The 21674-nt window shown below is 42.3% G+C and overlaps 1 protein-coding gene across 11 annotated transcripts in view; it reads left to right on the forward strand.

The window, feature by feature from the left end:
- The window catches only part of LOC138742262 (N-acetyl-beta-glucosaminyl-glycoprotein 4-beta-N-acetylgalactosaminyltransferase 1-like), a 710446-nt gene that overhangs the window by 575426 nt on the left and 113346 nt on the right, over positions 1-21674 (forward strand). For all 11 annotated transcript variants that reach the window (XR_011344024.1, XM_069896414.1, XM_069896402.1 and 8 more), the window contains 2 exons: positions 6055-6195; positions 12079-12188. Coding sequence is in view for 10 of the 11 variants with exons in the window: in XM_069896414.1 (XP_069752515.1) it covers positions 6055-6195; positions 12079-12188 (251 nt within the window). In the remaining variant the exon portion in view is untranslated. The remainder of the gene's footprint in view (positions 1-6054; positions 6196-12078; positions 12189-21674) is intronic.

Consider the following 21674-nt stretch of genomic DNA (forward strand, 5'->3'; position numbering starts at 1 on the left):
AAAAGCATATGAAATTCATGTGGTGAAATTTGGGGCTGAAGTAAGAGATCACCCTTGATCCTATTGAACAGCATTGGAGACCAAATGGCCTCCTCCTGTTTCTCCTTTCATAGAACCATTGAACCATAGTACAATGCAGGACAGAAAACTGACCCTTTGGTCCTTCTAGTCTCTGCCAAACTATTATTCTGCCTTGACCCACTGACCTGCACCCAGTCCATATCCCTCTGTACCCATTCCATTCATGTACCTGTCCAAACTTTTCTTAAATGTTAAAATTGAGGCTGCATTCATCACTTCAGCTGACAGCTCATTCCACGCTCCCATCACTCTTTGTGTGAAGAAATTCTCCTTAATGTCCCCCCCTAAACTTCGCCTTTCCACCCTTAACCCATGTCATCTGGTTTGGATCTCACCTAACCTCAAAGGAAAAAGCCTACGCATTTATTCTATCTGTACCCATCATAATTTTATATCCTGCTATCAAATCTCCCTCATTCTTCTGCACTCCAGAGAATAAAGTTCAAACATGTTTAACCTTTCCCTGTAACTCAGTTCTTCCAGTCCCGACAACATCCTGGTAAATCTTCTCTGCACACTTTCAATTTTATTGATATATTTCTTGCAGTTAGGTGACCAAAATTGCAGACAATACTCCAAATTTGGCCTCACCAATGTCTTCTACAACTTCACCATAACATTCAACTCCTGTACTCAATATTTTGATTTATGAACATCAATGTGCAAAAAGCTCTCTTTACAACCCTGTGATGCCCCTTTCAAAGAATTGTGTATCCGTATTTCCAGATGCATCTGTTCTACTCCACTCTTCAGTGCCTTACCATTTACCGTGCTTGTCCTTTCAAAATGCAACACCTCACACATTAAATTCCATCTGCCACTTTGAAGCCCATTTTTCCAGCTGGCCCAGATCACTCTGCAAGCTTTGAAAGCCTTCCTCGCTATCACACTTCCAGTCTTTGAGTCATCTGCAAGCTTATTGATCCAATTTACCACATTATCATCTCTAAATCATTGATATAGATGACAAATAATAATGGACCTAGTCACAGGCCTCCAATCAGAGAGACAGTCATCCACCAACACTCTGACTTCTCCAGTAAAGCCATTGACAAATCTAATTTATTATCTCTCCATGACTACCTAGCAACTGAACCTTCCTGACTAACCTCATGTGTGGGACTTGTCAAAGGCCTTACTAAAGTCCATGTAGACAACATTCACAGACTTAGCTTCATTAACTTTCATGGTTACCACCTCGAAAAACAATATAAGATTTGTTAAACATGACCCACTATGCACAAAGCCAGATTATTTCAAACATACCCTGACTTGTATATCCAATCTTTTCGACCACCTTCCAACAACCTATCTCCTACTGATGTCAGGCTCACCGGCCTATAATTTCCTAGATAACGTCAGCTGGGGTTGTTGCCGGCCAGAGTGTTTCGTACATTCTGGCTGGTAGCAATGAGAAATGTCAACAAAATAGAGAATAACTAAGCCAGCCTGGATGTTGAACGGGGGTTGATCTTGCTATCCTGTACAGTGAGGTTGATACTGGGTAATGAATTTAGACTCATCGTGACACTGGGAGAGCTCAGTCTGGAAGTCTGGTGTCAGTTGGCAAGACAACTACTTCTGCTAAGGTGGTGCCAGTAATGTGATAATATGTTTCAATGAATCGTCCTCTTATCCTTTAATTATGAATTATGATAACGTGCCATGTCGTTCTTCAGTAACATAGGCTTCAATTAATACTATAGATCCACTATTTTAGAGCAGTGGTTATGATTAATTTTTTTCTTTGGAGTTCTAATGTTGGAGCACGATAGACAAGAAATCCGTAATTAGCAATGCTCTACCATTGCCACAGTTCATTATTGTTGATAGCTGGTGAAGGATATGCAGCAATCTGAATGAAGTACAGTGAGCAAGTTATCGATCCCATTGTGAGCTGGTTATGAAGAGCAGAGTCATCCTTAAGCATTTGCTTCTTGACAATCAATATGCAATTGTATTTTTTTTAATTAGACTGAAGGCTTGGGATATTGGCAAACCTGCAAACACTGTCCCCAATATCTTTTCTCCAAATGTCTCTCCTGCGTATTAGGCTACACACCAGAACCCTGGCTCTTCATGAATTGCACCTCTGATGTAGTGTTGGAGCAAAATCAGCAAGTTTAACAAAGCCCTTGTGGCATTGCACTTTGTTTCAACTGTTTCTGTGGCGATAGGTCAAGATTAATTAACCTTTCTGTGTGGAGGGGAAGGGAAATGATTGTTCAAAATTTGCAACTTGAACCTGTCAGAGAAACAGTGGATGTCCTGAACAGCAAACGCGGTTCACTCCTCAGGATGACCTTGTCAGCAATGATTTTATCATCAAGTTTAAAATGACGGGGTATTTTCTACCGAGAGAAATTTGGGCTGGTTGTTGTTCTAAAATTGTGTCTTTCATCCCTCGGAATTTTCAGACGCTACTTTAGTTACCCACAAAGAATATTGAGGGCATTAAAACGAAAGGATGGAAAAATAATTTACGTCAAGAAAATTGGAGTCGCAGAAAATGGCCATCAACATACTGTAATATCTGTGGCAAAAAATGGAGGATTTCAGAAATTCAACTGTGTTAGGCCTTTCTGCCCAAAATCCTGTGCCACCCAAAATACCCTAATTAACCTACAATCCCTGTATGTTCTGAAGGGACGGAAGAAACCAAAGCACCTGGAGGAAACCCACACAGACAAAGAGAGAACATACAAACTCCTTACAGACAGCCCCAGAATTGAATCTGGATGGCTGGTGCTGTAATGGCATTGCATGCTAACCATGCTGCCTGGAATTACTGGAATGAAATACACTGGGCGTCCCATTTTGGCCATGAATGATGGTTGTTCAAGGCAAGGGAAACAATGGATAGTGCAGTAGAAATAGTGAAGGCCCAACAGTCTGTGCCGAATGAATCAGTAAAAGAGATGAATAGATCCTTGGGGCAACTAACCAAGGAATATACATCAGTTATGGGCCACCGAATGTGCTGGGATCAGCTCGAACTTTGACAGTGGCCGGGCAATGCTAGGAGTTGTAATGAGTCATGCGTCAGGTCTGTTCAAACACATAGACAAAGATAACTGAATGGAAGAAGGTAGCGAGGTGCTCAGTTACAGGAGAGCACAGGATACCCTGAAAGGGTGAAGGCAAAGCAAGCCTTGTAGGGTGAACCTGGAAGGAAGACGTAGCTTGAACCTGGAAGTAGATGTGTAGGGTGAACCAATAAGAGCGGGGAACCTGAAAGGAACCTGCAGAGCAGAATGCAAGTGGACCATAAAGAATGATGGGAGATCAGACCTTACAGTGTGAACAGGAAAAGTTGAGCTCAAGCCAGCCTGAAAGGAAGATGCGTCATTCTGATCAAGTGGACTGTGAAGGGTGGTCCAGTAACAGCAGTGTGTGGGCGCACACTGAAAGGAAAATGAGGCCCGGGGTTTCAAAGCATGTATAAGCTGAACCAGGAACAGGAATGGAAAGGGGGAACATGGTCTGCGAAACAAAGTGAACAGGGGGCTTGTTGGTGGCTCAGGTCATTGGAGCTGCAGCAAAAAAAAAAATCATAGTGCATTGTTGTACTTTTGTGTGTAAGAGGCTTTCATCTTTGTTATTTGCCATCTCTGCTCCTGCTTTCTTCTCTTTGTGCCTGGTGTGCAAATACTTGTTTTGCCTGCAGTTGAAATACTCAGAAATGCTGGAGGAGCTCAGCCGGCCTCGCAGCATCCATAGGAGGTAAAAATATATTACTGACGTTTCGGGCCTGAACCCTAAAATGTCAGTAATATATCCGTACCTCATATGAGTGCTTCAAGACCACCGGAATCCCTCCAACATTTCTGTGTGTTTTTACTGCAATCGCAGAGTCTGCGGACTTTTGTGCTTCACTCTTGCCTGGTTGAAACCACAGTCAAGCGTAAAGCGTAAAAACTTTTCAATTGGTTTCGTGGCTTATATGTACACCCCTCCTAAAATTAGGTCTCATATTTTCTTATTGCGTAGGAGGCCATTCAGCCCATCGAGTCTCACTCATTTTCAGGGTAATCTTCTCTGTCCCCTTCCCCCATTTATTTCCATGTAACCTATTCTCCTTCACGTGCTCATCAACTCTCTGAGCTTCTCGGCCCATCCATCTATTCAGTGGGCAATTGACATCGTCCGTCAGCACACCATTAGAATGTAGAAAGCACCTGGGGGTGGGGTTGAGTCACAGGCTCACGGCAAGAATGTGCAAACCCCATGTGGACACCATCAATCCCAGGTCCCTGAAACTGGTTTGTCACTGTGACTGCATCAGAAGGACAATACGAGTAAGAACAGAGTTGTCCTCCCATGCAGCACGTTGGTACTGTTAGAGTTCTCGGCTTCATTCTACAATGTGGATAAATCAACAATTGCCAGCCTTAATGGCTTTGTTATTATTAATATTGTTTCTTGTGCACGTTGCTACTTCTGATGGGGCTGTAACATTGTTTACTGCATATTTAATGACTCTGACCTTCACCTAAATTGTGCTTGGTTGGAAGTAAATAAATATTCAGTAATTTATGGAAGAAAAGTTTGAGCATGTATCAAAATGCACCAGTTATTAAAGCTTGCCTCCGAGCCACTGATTAATCCTTCACTGAAATATTTCTTTGTACAATTTCCCTTGCATTTATCTAAACATTCTCTTTGTAATGGAGTAAAATGTGTCAGCAAATGTTCCTGAAGCACCAGTAGATTGTCTACATTTTGTAGTGTTTGTTGAGAGTCTTGTAATGGCCAGAGTACTGAAAATCGCACAATATTCTCAACACCCAAAGGAAGCCAATGAGTGTTTTACATGCACTTCAGAGGAAGACAAAATCTCCGTTTAACATCTTATCAGAATCGGCCTACCTCGTGTGCCGAAGTTTCTGGGATGGGACCTTCAAACGTGGTCAGGAGCGCTGCCAAACACACTTAGGAACTCGTTAGATTTGACCCAGTGACAATGGAATAAAATCCAGGCTTTGCCGATCGAGTCCGTTGCCTGGAGTCACACGTCAGATCTTGCCATTGGGTCCTTTAGGCAGTGCAGTCCATTTGACAGGTGCTCATCCGACACCAGGACTGCAAAGGCTCAGATTGTAGCCTGCAGGTGCCGAAGACCAAGATTCCGAGCAAATAGTCTGTTAGCTTTTATTGCGAGAGGTTTTGTACTTTGATACAGGGAAGTCTTGCTGCAGTAGTATCAGGTCTCGGTCAGGCCATACCTTGAGTATTGTACTGCTTTGGTCTCCAAATCCGAGGAGAGTCATTCTTGTCATGGGGTGCAGAATAGGTTCTCCAGACTGATTCCTGGGATGGCAGGACAGTATGGAGAAAGATTGGATAGACTAGGGTTATAATCATTTGAGAATTTCAGGAAGGAGCCCAGATGAACAATCGTTCGCCCGAATTCTGATAAATGGTTACTCCTTGTCCTTAGCACTCAACTACTGTCATCTGCTATTGATGAAGGTGGGACTATTGCTTAAACCACCACCTCCTGTTAGTTGATTCATTGTTCAACATCATTCCGAGCACTGGTAAAAACACAGCGCTGGAGAAACTCAGCAAGTCAAACAGTCTCCTTTATATAGCAAAGACAAAGATACATAACTGATGTTTCAGGCTTAAGCCCTTCATCAAGGTGTCAAAAGAGCACTAACCTGATACATCCGTTGTGAGACATTACATGCTGTTTTTGCTATTTAGCAGGACAAATCCAATGTTACTTATTAGCACTCCATTTGTCCTGTGTGGCAGCTTCACTGGCCTTTGGAGAGGTGTGCTGAATGTTAACATTCACCTAGCACGGGGCAGGGGGAGACATTTGTGTCTCTGCCATCCCTCATGAACAAAACCAAACATGTTCAATCATTGTATGTGGCCTTGGCGCTGTAAACCCTTAATTCCACTTTACTTATTTGCTTCCCATTTCTTGGTGCCGAGCGTGAAACGTTCATTTTCTGTCTCTAGATGAAACATCATTGAAGATGAACAGTGTTGATCACATTCCGCAAACCCTCGCAAGTCACGGAGGAGGTCGAAAGATGCTTCACAGAGAGCTGCATGCAGCTGACATGCTCAAGTCTGATCCCAGGGACACTTTCTTCTTGAGTGAGTCCTGTTTATGTTGTCAATCTCTCAGTGTAATAAAACACCAGCTGGAACCTGTGTGCACTTCCAGCAAGGAGTTTCTGAAAGAGTTTTATGAACTGTGGTTGTTTTCTTTTGCTGGCGAGGTAAGTTATTTAATGTGCTTCAGATGATAGCCATTTGTCACTATGCAGATTGGCTCACAACCATGAGCTTGGGTAGAGTTGATGTGGGGAAACATCGGGAGGCTGTGGTCACGTTGGTGGATTATCATGATCTCCATGGTGTTCACACTGCCTTTCATTTCCTCCTTTGGCTTTCTGCCATCTGAGAAGTTTATGAGAAACATAGTGAAAAGAGTTCGTGTTATTCTGGATCCGAGAAATGATAATGCGTGTTACCACTTGTATGTTAAATGTATTTGTATCTTTCTTGTAATATCCAATTAAGCAATATTTTCTCTGTAATAATCTCCCAGCATGAAACCAGCCTATTTGCTGCAATCATTTAAATATTAATTGCCAACAAAATTGAGCAAATACAAATTGCCCAAGAAGGCATTATTTAGCAGCGAAGTAGGGAGCGAGGCAGGGTTGGGAAATGCAAGGGTCTCACTAGCAATCTTTTGTCACACCCCTCTTCATCCATGAGCTCCTATTGTTGTGCAGGGCAAACTCGAAGAGGCAGCAGTAATGATGGCTCAGCAGGAGTTGGGAGCTGGAGAAGGAAAAAGAATCAGTGGGAGGGGCAGGGGGGACTTGTGGAGGGCAAGTGATGGAGAAAGGATTGTGTGGATGCAAGAGAGATTGCAAGGAGGGGGTAAATGAGAGAAATGGATCATGAGGTAGGAGAGAAGGGGTTATGGGGATAAGCAGGAAAGAGAATAGCTTGGGTGGGAAGAAGGATATAGAGGGTATTGCAGGTTTGGAGAGCAATAGCTGCTTGTTTTAGATTGGTTAGCGGATCATGAGGCTCAAGAAAGAGTGGAAAGTATCCAGTGATGTTCTTTCTCACCACGCCCATTAATGTCCTCTTGTCCGCTCTCCCAGTGATAATATTCCTTCTTTTTAAACTCTCAACAAACTCTGTCTTTGTTCTTCTCCCCTCTTCTTAACAACTCCCAGTGATGTCCTCTCCCTGCTGCAGAATGCCCTTGATTGGTTGCAAAAGTCGGCCTCAGTTTTCAGGAAATAAGCAAGTTATGTTTTATTGATTTCCACCCACCGAGGAGCTTGGTATTAACTGCTTATTTGTGTATTCTAGGTGGAAGGATTTGGTTTGAAGTTCTGTATTGTTTTGTGTAGACTTCCAGAAAGATAACAAAATTGATGTACCAGTATTAATTAGCAAGGGTACCCTGTTAAGATCACTCAGTCGTGTCCTTATTCAATGAGATTAAACACATTCCATGCGACAAAGAAACGAAGCCTGCTTGGAGTGGCTGGTAACATAGTATCAAGGAAATATCTATTGCAAGAAACTAATAATATTAGTATTGATCCTTCATGTTTTAATTTATCCAACCGTAGATGGTAGATTTTGAAGGCCATTTCTTGCATTCAATTGTGCTTCTTTTTAACATTTGTGTGTATTATGTGCTCTTAAAAGTGCATCTGCATGTTGAATGTTGTTCATTATAGATGTTAAATGATATCACAAAAGTTATTGCCCATGGGTTAATGTGTATCGTAATCCTGTTACCTTTTGAACCCAGGAGCATAAAAACAATGCCCGTTGATTGAGAAGCTGGTGTGGCAACTTAATAGGGGTGACTGATGAAGATAAGCTGCTTAAGATGTTTTGACAATTAAACTGCTGGCAGTTTAACACTTGTTTTATGATGTGCCTAATGATATGTAACATCGCCATGAACAGACCTAATATAATTACTTGAGTTTCTGACTGTTTCTGTTCTATTTAACATACAATTTGTGTTTGTAAGTTATTGAAAGAAATAGACAGATTTCATAAAATCAATGAAGCATCTGCATTTTCTCAAATTTGAGATCACACTCACTTTTTTGCTGTAATAGTTTCCCACATACCCTACACTGCTCACTATAATCATTTCTGACATACCCTACACCCTTAATTGTAACCGCATCTGATGTAACCTACACTGCTCACTGTAACACATGCTGACATTGCCTATACTGATCAGTGCAACACTGACATGCTGCTCGCCCCCCACACTAACAGATTTTCACACGAACTTTGCTGCTCTCTGAAATACTATATAATCCCTATATCATTCTACCTTTTCACTGCTTTTCTGTTTTGACTCTCTAATAGGTTTTACAACTCCCAAAGGTTTAGGAGTAACATGAGGGAGAACTTCTTTACTCAGAGAGTGGTTACTGTGTGGAATGGGCTTCCGGGAAAGGTGGTGGAAGCAGGGTCGATTTTGTCATTTAAGAAAGAGTTAGATAAGTATATGGATGGGAGGGGGATGGAGGGGTATGGGCAGAGTGCTGGTAAGTGGGATTAGAGGAGGGGACTTGGATCAGTGCGGACTAGAAGGGCCAAATTGCCCTGTTTCCATGCTATAATTGTTATATGGTTAACAATGTTTCTGATATTCCTTGTATTGACTGTAATATTCTATGGCTTGCATTGCTGGTAGCCTTTCCCAGCAGACTAATAAACTAATCATCTAACACTTTGTAATGTTCTCTGTACTGTGCACAATGCTAAGTGTTCACTCTAACATGTACATTGTTAATCCTCTCGTATACTTACTTGGTCTTGCTCACTGCAGCACATTTTGCTGAGACAGCACTATGCAACAGTTCCTGTAGGTTCTACACTGCTCACTGTAACTCTCTCTGTGGATAACTGATACATGCTTGGACTGCAGTGAGCCTGCATCCCAAAAAAAATTATTTTAAAAAATCTTGCATTGCATATTCTCGCAATATATATATCCTACATTTTTCACCTGTTACACAAAATATCCTATATATTTGACTGTTCACCATATACTCTATCCCCTAAAACACTCTCTGTAGATTCCGACATGTTTGCCATAACACCATGCATCCAACACAGATTCTTCTTGCACTCTGTGTCCTATCATGGACATCTAACAATATATCCCACACTGCAGACCGTGAACTCTGTATCTTGCACTACTAACGATAATACCATATATTAAACAATTTTCATTTACATGCTGTCTATATTTTACCTTGCTTAATGTAAAACTGTATATCCTGCACAATGTGTTCTGATTCTGTACAACATACACTGTACCTTCTGAAATGTTCTAAGAGATCGGACATAAAGATATTTTGATAGACAGAGACTGATTGGGAATAGTCAACATGGCACATGGTAGGTCATGTTTAACCAATCATAGAGGTTTTTCAAGGAGGTTAGCAGGAAAGTTGATGAAGAAAGGGCTGTGGATGTTGCCTACATGGACTTTAGCAAGGCCCCACAAGGGGGTTAGTAAGGAAGGTTCAGCCACTCAGATTCATAGTGAGGTAGTAAATTTGATTTGACATTGGCCTTACTGGAAATACCAGAGGGTGGTAGTAGATGATTTCCTCTCTGATTAGATGCCTGTGACTAGTGGTTTGCTAGGTCCATTGTTGTATGTCATCTATACCAGATCTGGATGACAATCTGGTAAATTGGATCAACAAGTTTGCAGATGACACCAAGATTGGAGGCCTAGTGGACAGTGAGGAAGGCTTTCAAAGCTTGCAGCAGGATCTGGACCCGCTGGAAAAATGGGCTGCAAAATGGCAGATAGAATTTAATGCAGATAAATGTGAAGTGTTTCACTTTGTAAGTTCAAAGCAAGGTAAGATGTACACAGTAAACAGCACTGAGGAGTGTTGTAGAACAAAAGAATCTGGGAATACAGATACATAATTCCCAGATTGAAAGTGGTTGGATAGGTCATAGAGAGCTTTTGATGCATTGGCCTTCATAAATCAAAGTATTGAGTACAGAAGTTGGGATGTTATGGTAATGTTATATAAGACATAGGTTAAGTCAAATTTGTAGTATTGTCTGCAATTTTGTCACCTAACTACAGGAAGGATATCAATGAGTCTGAAAGAGTGCAGAGGAGATTTACAAATGATGTTACTAGGATTTGAAGAACTGAGTTTAAGAGAAAGGTTAAACAGGTTAGGACTTTATCCCCTGGAGCGTAGAATGAAGGGTGATTTAATAGAGGTATACAAGATTATAATGGATTTAGATAGAGAAAATGCAAGTAGGCTTTTTATACTGAGGTTAAGGGAAATTTAAAAAATCTAGAGGAAATGGGTTAAAGGTGAAAGGGGAAAAGTTTAAAGGGACACATTAGGGGGAATGCAGAGTGATGGGAGCATGGAATGAGCTGCCATCTGAATTGGTAAATGTAGCCTCAATTTTGACATTTAAGAAAAAGTTGTACAGGTACATGGATGGGAGGATTAAAACGGGAAATTGTGTGGGTTCAGGACAGTGAGACTAAGCAGAAAAATAGTTTGGCACAGACTAGATGGGCCTGTGTTTGTGCTGCATTGTCCTATGGTTCGACATTGTTTTCTCTATTATACAAGTTTACTGTCACAAGTACTGAAGTAAACTGAGAAATTTCATCTTGTGAGCTATCCAGCTAGTCAAACCATTCATCGAAATACGTACAGTGCAAAGTGTGTAATTACATACACTTTAGAACAGGCGAAGGCAACCTTATTTTATGTTCAGGAGTCTGATTACGGCAGGAAAGAAACTGTTCTTGAGTTTATTGCAGCGAAATCTCGTGTTCATGAATCTTCACCCAAACAGGAGGAAGGGGAAGAAAGCATGGATGGGGTGGGGTGAGTTTCTTTACTATTTGCTTTTCTAAGGCAGGAGAAATTTTTGATGCAGTTGATGGATGGGAGGGGAAAGAGTCTGAGTAAGTGCTGTTTCTTTCAATCTTGGACAGAGTAGTTTGCACACATACAGTGGCCATATCCTGACTTGATCACCTGTCCAAGAATGCTGCTAATTTAACTCGTAACTGCAATGCAAGTTATAAATGCTAGAGGGTGTTTTTTCCCCACAGAGAGACAATTTATACCAATATTGAACAAAATTAAAATCTAAAATCAAGGTGCCATTTTGTAAGCCAAAAAAAATTGAACTCTCCACCAACTGTCTCCATTTTCGCCATCCTCTGGCTCATCTTGTCCCTTTTATTTTTCTTTCCCTCTCCCTCTCCTGTCAGTGTTCTGCCTCTATCTCTTGATTCCTCTATTCCCATGCCTGTGAACCTTTGCTCCTTGCCCGTTCACCAATCCTCTACTGGCCCCTGACTCAACCCTCCTTATCCCCTCCTCCTTTTGCTAGCTATCTTCTGTCTTCACTATCAGTTTCAATGAAGAGACCTGAGACGTTGACGATTGCCTTTTCACTCACTGATGCTACTTGACCTGCTGAGTTCGTCCAGCAGATTGTAATTTCCTCCCTTTTTATTTGTAAGGATGAAACAAGTCTCCAGGCACATTGTGTCAACGAAGGGAGCCCGGTGAGTGAGGACAGTGGTTATTGCACACACTGTAGCCGGAAACCTGTTGCATTTTCAATATCTTCATGCATTTTGATAGATGTTAGACGACAAAGGGAAACTTTCATCATTTCTGTCTCCAAGCATTGCTCGCAGTGAAATTGTGAGTGACCACACACGCAATCAAAATGTGAATCGAGAACTCATGTAAGATAATGACGATCATCACTCAAAGGCAGTGTGTAGACTTCTGTCATTTACTGCTGGGAAGTGCAAATAGTCACATAGCTAAAGCATTTAGCCACATTCATTTGGTGAACCATGCCAAATAATAGGTGATTCACAGAGGTGAATGCCACCTTTGGTTCTTTGTGGTGCTCTCTGATATAACTGGACTGTGTTCCCCTCTCCAGCTCCACCAATCGATCCATCACGGGTGCAACACGTACTCCCAACTTGCCTGTACCTACCAACTTACATCGTGAAGGATTTCCCAATTGCCCGTTACCAAGGACTCCAGTTTGTAAGTTTGATGCTCCTTTTCTGGCTCTTTGACCCAATGCACGCGAAGATTAATCTGCTACTTCACTGATTAAATTAAATGTCTGCTGGAGCCCATTCTGATTATTAAAACCTAATGCAGTTATCGTTTAAAGAGAATGTCAATGCATAATTCATTTTTTCCCCAATATGTTTCTGAAGTATTGATAGTAAGAGTTGATTGGTCGTCCTTTGAGGTTGTAGAAGTTTTGCGTGGATAGATGATTTGTTACACTGGATAATTTAAAAAGTCCATGCTTTTTTGGTAAGCAGCTGGCACCAGGGAGCATGGGTAGGATTGTTATTAAATTATAAACATCAAACTACAATAAGATGCTGGAAATTTTAAAAGAGAAAATACTGGAAAATCTCAGCCACTGTGGAAAATTGAACTCTCCACCAACTGTCTCCATTTTCGCCATCCTAATGTTTTAGGTTGAACACCCTTCCGTTCTGCAGTTATTCAGTTCTGTTGTAGCAGATATTGGAATATCTTCTGTACTTCATTATTTACTCCTTCCCACACTGTTGTTTTTGATAACTACGACTATTGTCTTTTTGTAAAAAGAAGAGAGGATTTTAGAAGTAGATACAATAAGGTTGTCGGTGGCACCGACCTAATTCCAGATTTTTCTAAATGAATCCTGTTCTTTGAAACCTTGTACTATTGTGAAGCAGTCCTTGGAGAATCTCATGGTACTCCACCTACAGGGTTAATTTTTAATTTCAATAATTAATATCTTGTCATGATATATGATCTCACAAACAGGAATATAATAAATAATCCTGTTAGTTAGAGGGGAGTGTACATCTGATTATTTTTCAAATCTTGCTAAAAAGACTTGCAAACCCTCCTGAATTAAATACAAACAAACAAATGGAGATGATGAGCAAATTGTCCAATAGCTTTGGACTTCTTGACGGAAAGGCCACAGTCTGCCCTGGTTGGCACTGGCGCACCTCAGGGCTATGTGCTCAGCCCACTACGGTTCATGCGGCTGACTTGCGTCTGCTCTGCCAGATTCAGTTCCAACAGAATCAGTAGTTGTTAGCTTGTGTTGGGTCGCAGTACAGAGAGGAGGTTGAAAGAATCGTAAAATGGTACAAGAACAACCACCTGGTTCTCAATGGGAGCGGGACAAAGGAGATGATTGTGGACTTAAGGAGGACGAAGATCGACCATTCTCCACTACACATGAATGGTTCTGTTGTAGGAAGAGGGCAGAGCACAAAGTTCCTTGGCATGTACACAAAGGACGACCTCTCCTGGACTCACAGCGCCCCTTCATTAGTCAGAAAAGTGCAGCAGTGCCTACACTTCCTACGGAGGCCGAGGAAGGCAAGGCTACTGATCCCCATCTTGACAACCCTTCACAATTGAGAGTGACCTGTCTGGCCGCATCACTGTGGGATATGGACGGATGTCTATGCAGAGGATCATTAAAACAGCCAAGAGGATCACTCGAGTCTCCCTTTCCTCCATGGATGATATTTCCCGAGAACACTGTCTAAATAGGGTTCAAGGAATTATAGAAGACCTTTTTCATCCAGTGGGCAGTATCTTCAACCCACTACCATGAAGAAGAAGGTACAGGAACATTAAAATCAGGATAGAAAAGGCTGGGGAATAGCTCCTTCCCACAGATTGTTAGACTGATGAACAGTATCTTCTCACCGTGACAACCATTCTAAATATTTACATGTATTTATTTTGATTATTGATATGATCACTATGTACTGCGTATTATGTGCTTTTGTGTGTGCACCATGGTCTGGCTGGACACTGTTTTGCTGAGTCACTATCAAATGATAATGAACTTGAACTGGACCTGAATTTGATATTTATACTTTTATCAAATTGCCTTCCATCCATACCAAGCATGTACAGAAATAAATAAGGAATGAATCTTTGGACCCAGCTGAGGCATTGGAAAATAATTCCAGGTGAAGTTGCTGAGATTGGGTTTCAGTCAGGGTTCCATAAATGCAACCTAAATGTGACAGAATTAAACATTATTGTTTTTGTTCTTCTTTGCATTTTAAAAAATCCATTCATATAGGCCAGGGGATAACAGTACAGCTTTGTTATAATAAATATTTATCTCCTCTTGAACTGATGCAAATTGAACGTTCTCCATCCACCGACTTTTGGTTCCTTAATAATGTTTAATAATTCAACACCTTTTTTTTAAGGGTGTCCACAGCAAGCGTCATGTAATAAAATGGGGATCTGATAATAAAAGGTCCCCAACTCCTCTTCAAATAGGCATAATTTGAAGAAATGTTTACCTAATTACTTCATGACAGGGGCATGACGTGTTTTGGAGGCAGGACTAGCACAAATGAAATACCAGTGTGCTGAGCTGATGTTCAGTACAGAATGCCTGAGCACTGGAATGCGGAACATGGTGGGGGACAGGTGCTGGCCGGGAACTCCTCCCATTGTCTTGCTGGACTGACCTCTGAATGCAAGGGTGTACTGTGATGCACAGTTAAACCCCAGTTATCTGGAATTCAAGCAACTGGCAAATTCAATCAACCAATTTTTAAAAAAATCAAGGAAAATAAATAAGTAGAATTAAATTAAATTAGAATGTATAAACAATTAAATAAGTTTAAAATTGTAAATGTTGTCTGAAGTAACACAAAAGCCTTTGGTGAAGATGGGAGCAAATATTCTGTCAGCATTGGTCATGCTTTGCTCGGAGCAGCTGTTTGAATAAAGTTGTGTTTGAATGAAATGGCATCACTCAGTACGAAGAGCAGGTTGATGCTGCTCAGGTGACTCTCTTAACGTGTCTCCTTATCCCTGCTTAGTGAGAGTCTTCACCTTTATCAATACTGAGGTGAGTTGATGCATGCATCCTCTGTTCTCTGCTAGCCACAACTTCTGCATTCCCTAATGTGTTGGGAACTTTGTAATAGGAATTAACGCACTTATTAATTAATTAAGGTTGAATTTGGTTTTAAATACATTTATTATGCATTTTATGCATTTCTAACATAAAATATTTTATTACTATTCATAAGTGGCCCTGATCATCTGAACCATTTAGGAACAGAGGGAACGGTCTTCTGACAGTGGATGGTGTCTGAAAGAAGTGAGAGTGATGCGAGCAGCCTCGTCACCCCACGAAGCTTCCTCTGCATCATGGGGCGGCTGCAGCAGTGAGGCCTGCAACGACGTCATGAGCTGAATGGTCCAAGTCCCCCACTGGGCATCTCTCAAGAGACAAAAAATGGGTCAGAGTGTAATGTTTCATCTGGGCTACCACTGAAGATCATGGAAACTGAATTTCCACTCTACTTTGCACTGATTAAAGACCATTCATCATCCTGTATTGCAATCAATAGACTGGAATTGGGCCACTGGCACATGATTTTCTTCTGGCTTATACTGAAGGCACCATTACAAATAAAGTCCTAAATTCATTCTAAATGTCAATCTGACATTTCTTTTAATATATATATTACACATACACCATATATTTCACCATATATTTTGAGGACTATTTTTTAAGTCCTCAAAAATAGGTGTCAACATACGTCAGGTATATTTTTGAGACCTTAAATTCACCCAAAAAAAAACCAGATCGATGTCAATTCAGCATGCAAGTTGATTTTGGAAGCACCTCCCCACTGCCGGGAACCACTGCACCCTGACACCTCCCCACCGCTGGGCACCGCCATAACCACTCCTTCCGGAGACCCTGATGTCACCTGGTAGGCCGAGGTTTCAACTCCCACCGGGAGCATGATGTCGCCGCTCCAGCTCCACGGGACATCACTGTTTCTTGCCCGGTAGGCCAAGTATTTTTTTTTTACTTAATTAATTTACAGCTTTGTTACTTGCGATTAGGGTGTTTTAAAAAATGCTGGGTTGTTCCTGGGAGGCCTGGGCAGCCCAAAAATGGGAGTCAACTTGTACGCTGGATATACCATAAAACCATTAAAATGAAGCTAAAAAATAGGAGGGGGGGGGGGATCAACCTATCTGCCAGTTGACTTATACACCAAAATACAGGCTGATTCTTGACAGGCCCTGCTAGCCCCTCCAGGCAGGTGAGGCCTGGAGGGGCAACAGGGGCAGATGTTCTGAGGTGGCACTTCATGTGCCTTTCGACTGTTGTCTCTTTGGGTTTATCCTCAGCAGTGTCCACCCCTTTTCTGATGCCGTCCCTCCACCTTGAGCGACCTTGAGCCAGATCCTCCCATTTTGATGGGGCAATGTCAGCTTTCTTGAGGCTCCTGTGCAGAGCATCCTTGTACCGTAGTTGCTGGCCTCCTCGTTTTCAGGTACCACTGGACAGTACAAGATGCCCATGGACAGTCTTCCTTCAGGCATTCTGACAACATGTCCTGCTCAGTGCAATTGGGCTGGCATCACCAAAATTGAAACTGCTGGCATTCTGGATTGAGAAAGGACCTCGATATTGGAGGCCTTGCCTCGCCAGGCAATGTTCATTAGAGAACGTAGGTGATGCTGCTGCAGTTGGCCCAAGTGATGTAAGTGACTCTGATATAGGCGCATCTATTTAGCAAGGATGATATGACAACGGCCCCATACACCTTACACTAGTGGCCAACCCCGTGTTCTTTGACCAAACCCGATCTTTCATCTGACCAAAGCCAAAGCAGGCCTTTCTGGTTCTACATCTAGTGAAGCTGAAGATGTTATTGAGTGCTACCCACGAAGCTAAACCTGTTGGCAGATTTGAGACAAAGGTCATCAATGAGGACAATTGATTGTTCATAGCTCGAGCCAGGGGCTGGTTGGTACAAAACTTCCATCTTTTTCTTGCTGATTGTCAATCTGTAGCTCTTGGCAGCACTGGCAAAGCAACTGATGATGTCCTGTAAGTCTTCGAGAGAGTGGGCAACAGTCTTCAGCAAACTGTAGCTCGTGCATCACAATGTCCTTGACTTTTGTTTTTGCTCTGTCTTGCGAGGTTGAGGAGCCCACCTCAGCACTCGTCTGTAGGAAGCCTCCTAACTTCAGGTGACATTATGCCAACTAAAATAGAAAGTCAATGAAATACTATCAGCATTCAACCAGAAGTTTAAAAATAGTGCTATATACAAATAATTATGTGCAAATAAAGACAAGGACATTCAGCAAGCAAACAATTATGAAAGTACTGACAGTACAATGTGAGTGCTGTACCACTCAGCATTGTGAGTTAAGGTTCAGCAGGGTCATAGCCTCAGGGGGGGGAAAAAGCTCTTCTTGAGTCTGCTGGTTGGAGAGCAAAGGCTCCTGTAGCCCCTACCAGATGGTAGAAGAGTAAAAAGTCCATAGTTTGGGTGAGATGCATCCTTGATGATGCTCTTCGCCCTGCCCAGACAATGTTCCTGATAGATGTTCTCAATGGTGGGCAATTGAATGTTGATAATCCGCTAGGAAGTTTTCACCATCCGCTGGTGTCCTTAACAGTCCAATACGAGACAATTGCCATACCCCACTGAGATGTAATAGGTAAATATGCTCTCAATAGTACAGCGGTAAAAATCCATCAATATCCAGGGACAGGGGTGTACTTTCTTTGTGCTCTGCAGAAAATAAAGGTGCTGTTGCGCCTTTTGATCAGGATGGAGGAGTTGAGGAAGCAGGTGAGATCTTTGGAAATGAGGACACCAAGGAATTTATAACGCACGCACGCACGCACGCACGCACACACACACACACACACGCACGCACGCACGCACGCACGCACGCACGCACGCACGCACGCACGCACGCACGCACGCACGCACGCACGCACGCACGCACGCACGCACACACACACACACACACACACACACACACACAGACACACACACACACATTGATACTACTCTTATCATTTCAGTAAGATCATGGTCAATCTTTTACTTCAGAGCTGGTTTCCTGAACTAGCCCCTTAACCCCTGATTGCCTTAATAACTCAAAAGCTTTCTGTTGATTCCTTCCTCATTTCAATAGTTTTCTTTCACCAAAGCTAATTCCATTGTTCTGATTGCCAAAGTGGCGTTTACTCTTATGTTCAGGGATTCGTGACTCTTAGAGAAGAATTCATCTGTGCTGGTATTTACAGCCTGTAAATTGAGTTGCTAACAGACTTATACATACTAGGAGGGGTAGTTTGTAACCTGAACACCTCTCCAAATATTGGTCATGTTGTTTTGTTTCCAGGTCACTTGAAATATGTGCCTAGCACATTGATAACAAATGGCCATTTGGAAGATGCAAAGAACCTTAAGATTTGTTTTGTGTGTATAAAGAATAACATCGTTTGACACTATCCAACATGGTGAAGGATGAGCTTCTAGCTGGGGAAAAAAGAATATGCATGGTTCCTGTCTTGGTAATCTGCCAAAGTTACCTTGTACTCCCTCACCATGTGTGATCTTTTTTTATTTTTCCTATTCTTGGGACATTGAAAGGAGTGGGAGCCCTCAACTGGAGCAACATTCTGATTGAGCAACTGAGCTTTTTTTCTGGATAAATTTACACATACAGCATGGTAACAGGCTCTTCTGGGTCATGAGGTGGAGACATCCTCATTTTTTAACAAAAATTTAGAGACACAGTGCCACCCAAGTACACCCATGTGACCAAATATCCTACAATCCCTGTCCATTTTTGAAAGGCAGTGGGGAGAATGGGCTGCCAGGAGGAAACCCACACCGACAAGGGGACAATGTACAAACTCCTTACGCACAGCACCGGAATTGAACCCAGGTCACTCATGCTTAAAAGCATACACAAACCGTGACACCCAAATAACTTGGATAAACCTGTTCAGCCATTTGGGTGCAATAAAATGCCCTCGAAAGAGAAATCGAGAGATTCAGCCGTTGCTTGTCGAATCATGGATCCCACTGCACTTCTCATTTAATCTCCATGTTTGTGATGTGTGGCACTTCAGCTCTCATGGCATAGAGGGAGGCCATTTAGCCCATCTCAGAGCGATCCCGTCAGACCCATTCACACACTTTCTTCAATGTCACCTCTTCTCACATCTAACACCTGACCCCTGCTGTGGGGTTTTTTTTAATTTGGAGGTACTGCATGGTAATAAGCCCTTCCAGCCCATGAACTCGTGCCACCAAAATACACCAATGAAGCGACAAATCCCGTACATTTTTGGATCAATCAGATAATGCTTCATGTCTCAAAAGCAGCCTGAGAAGTTTTTGCTTCCCGTTGGCCCATTATCATTCCTTGCGTTTCTTGTTGCTTCCTTCTCCCTCTGCAGTTTCCTTGTTTCTCTAAATCTTGCTGTTCCCATTTTATTCATGGGTATTCAATGCCCATCCATAACTGATTCTCACAATGGATCTACCCCTACGATCATCTCCACCCAGCTTAGCTTCTTCTCCCCTACCCTCCCCCCCATTCTGAATGTACAGAATTGAGAGAAAATCATTTGATTTGAAGGGCCTCAGGCGTTAGGAAATAATGTAGTCCTCAATATTGGATGACAGCCTGTTAATCAGGATGCACTTCCTTCTACTGCTTCACACTGTTTCTGGAAGGAATGTCATATGGTGTTTTCCCTAAACTCATGCTTTTGGTCGCAGTTAGCAATATGATCTAACATTCAGAATGTTTCTTGCAAAATATTACTTTTTAGTAAAAGTAAAACTACCTTTTGGTCCTGGTTTAGTCACCTTTACAGCTGACAGCTCTGAATGTTGTGCCAAAGATAATGATTGATGAAGGCTAATAATTATGAGAATGCTGATGGTGATGTCAGCACTTCCAAAGTAGATTCAGATTAGCTCCCCCTTTCCTGTCTTTCTAGTTCTCTCCTCCCTCACTCACCCAGCCATCCCTCCTCCCCCTCATTGCTGCTGTTCCCTCCCTCCTTTCTCCACCTACCATCTCCTGCCTTTGCCATATCACCCACCCCCCCCCACACCTTTTTGTTCGGACACCTGCCGTCATTCTCTCATACCTTGATGAAGCTTCCCCTTTCCTGTCTTTCCAGTTCTCCCCTCCCATTCCCACCCAGCCATCCCTCCTCCCCCTCAATGCTGCTCTCCCCTTTCTCCACCTACTATCTCCTGCCTTTGCCACCCCCATCTCCCCTCCCCCTAACTTTTTGTTTGGACCCCTGCCAGCATTCTCTCGTGCCTTGATGAAGGGCTCAAGCCCAAAGCGTCAGTTATGTATTACAGAATGATCACTGTTTGACCTGCTGAGCTTCTCCAGCATTTTGTGTTTTTACTTCAACGACGGGGTCTACAGATTTATTTCAGATTGTGTTACTGCCTCCTGCTTTGATGTGATGGATCAACACCCTGATTAGGTCAGGCAGGAGCAGAAAAGTATCCTAGACCATTTGTCTATTTGTATCTTGTGTCTATATGTGGCACTTGCTGTACTCATTAATAGGCCATGTTGACGACCAGCCTGTAACCTTCCTCTTTCCAATCGTTGGTCAGTACTTCAGGTGGAAGCCAGCAGGGGTGGGGGACAGAGTAGATATCTTGTTACTTTTATGATTAATATATGTAGCATGACCTCATTTTAAATTCTATATAATTTGACTAATTGTTTACCTGACAGGTTTTTTTTCATCTCTTTTAAATGACTGGTTAGCAGGGAGGAGCAAGTGTCACTCGTTAAGAATGTAGTGAAATGGCCCAGACAGCCTTTTATACTTGTCAAAGGAGCCAGCGATAAAGAAAGGGTCAAAGCATTGAACAAACTTTCTATGATGTGAATAAGTGCATGCCCGGAATATAATTGTTTGGTATCACATTTTTTCCTTCAAATGACACATTTCTACAACCTGCTATAAAAAGCCATCTGTGGATAAATGAGCAGACAGGCATGTTGCAAGTCTCCTGCTCATGATGGCTACAGGCAGAGAGATAAAAGACGTAGAACACTACAGCACAGTACAGGCTCTTCAGCTATCAATGTTGTGCTGACCTATATATTCCTACAAAAAAATAAATAAACCCTTCCTTCCTCGTAACCCTCTATTTTTCTTTCATCCAAGTCTCATAAATGCCCTGAATTTTTCAGCTTCCACCACCACCCCTGGAAAGCCATTCCAGGCACCCACAACTCTCTGCATAAAAAAAAAAGAGTACCCCTGATGTCTCCCCTAAACTTTCCTCCCTTCACTTTGTACAGATGTCCTCTGGCTGCTACTCCTATCCTGGGAAAAAGGCACTGGCTTTTTTTATCTGTGCCTCTCAGAATCTTGTAGACTTCTATCTCTCAAAGGGATCGAAAGGGAAAAGTTCTATCTCTGCTAACCTTGCCTCATAAGTGTAAGGTAAAACATCATGAGATGGGAATGTGTAAGGAGTTACCCTGTACAGGGCTGTAACAAGAAGGGGAGGTGTCCTTGTACTCCTGTTAGGTAAAACATCATGAGATGGGAATGTGCAGGGCTGTAACAAGATGTGAATGCATCCTTGTACTTACAAGATAAGAGAGACATTGATGGATTGAGAGGCAGGAAGCTAG

The sequence above is a fragment of the Narcine bancroftii genome, chromosome 1 (genome assembly GCF_036971445.1).
Source record: "Narcine bancroftii isolate sNarBan1 chromosome 1, sNarBan1.hap1, whole genome shotgun sequence".
Classification (NCBI taxonomy): domain Eukaryota; kingdom Metazoa; phylum Chordata; class Chondrichthyes; order Torpediniformes; family Narcinidae; genus Narcine; species Narcine bancroftii.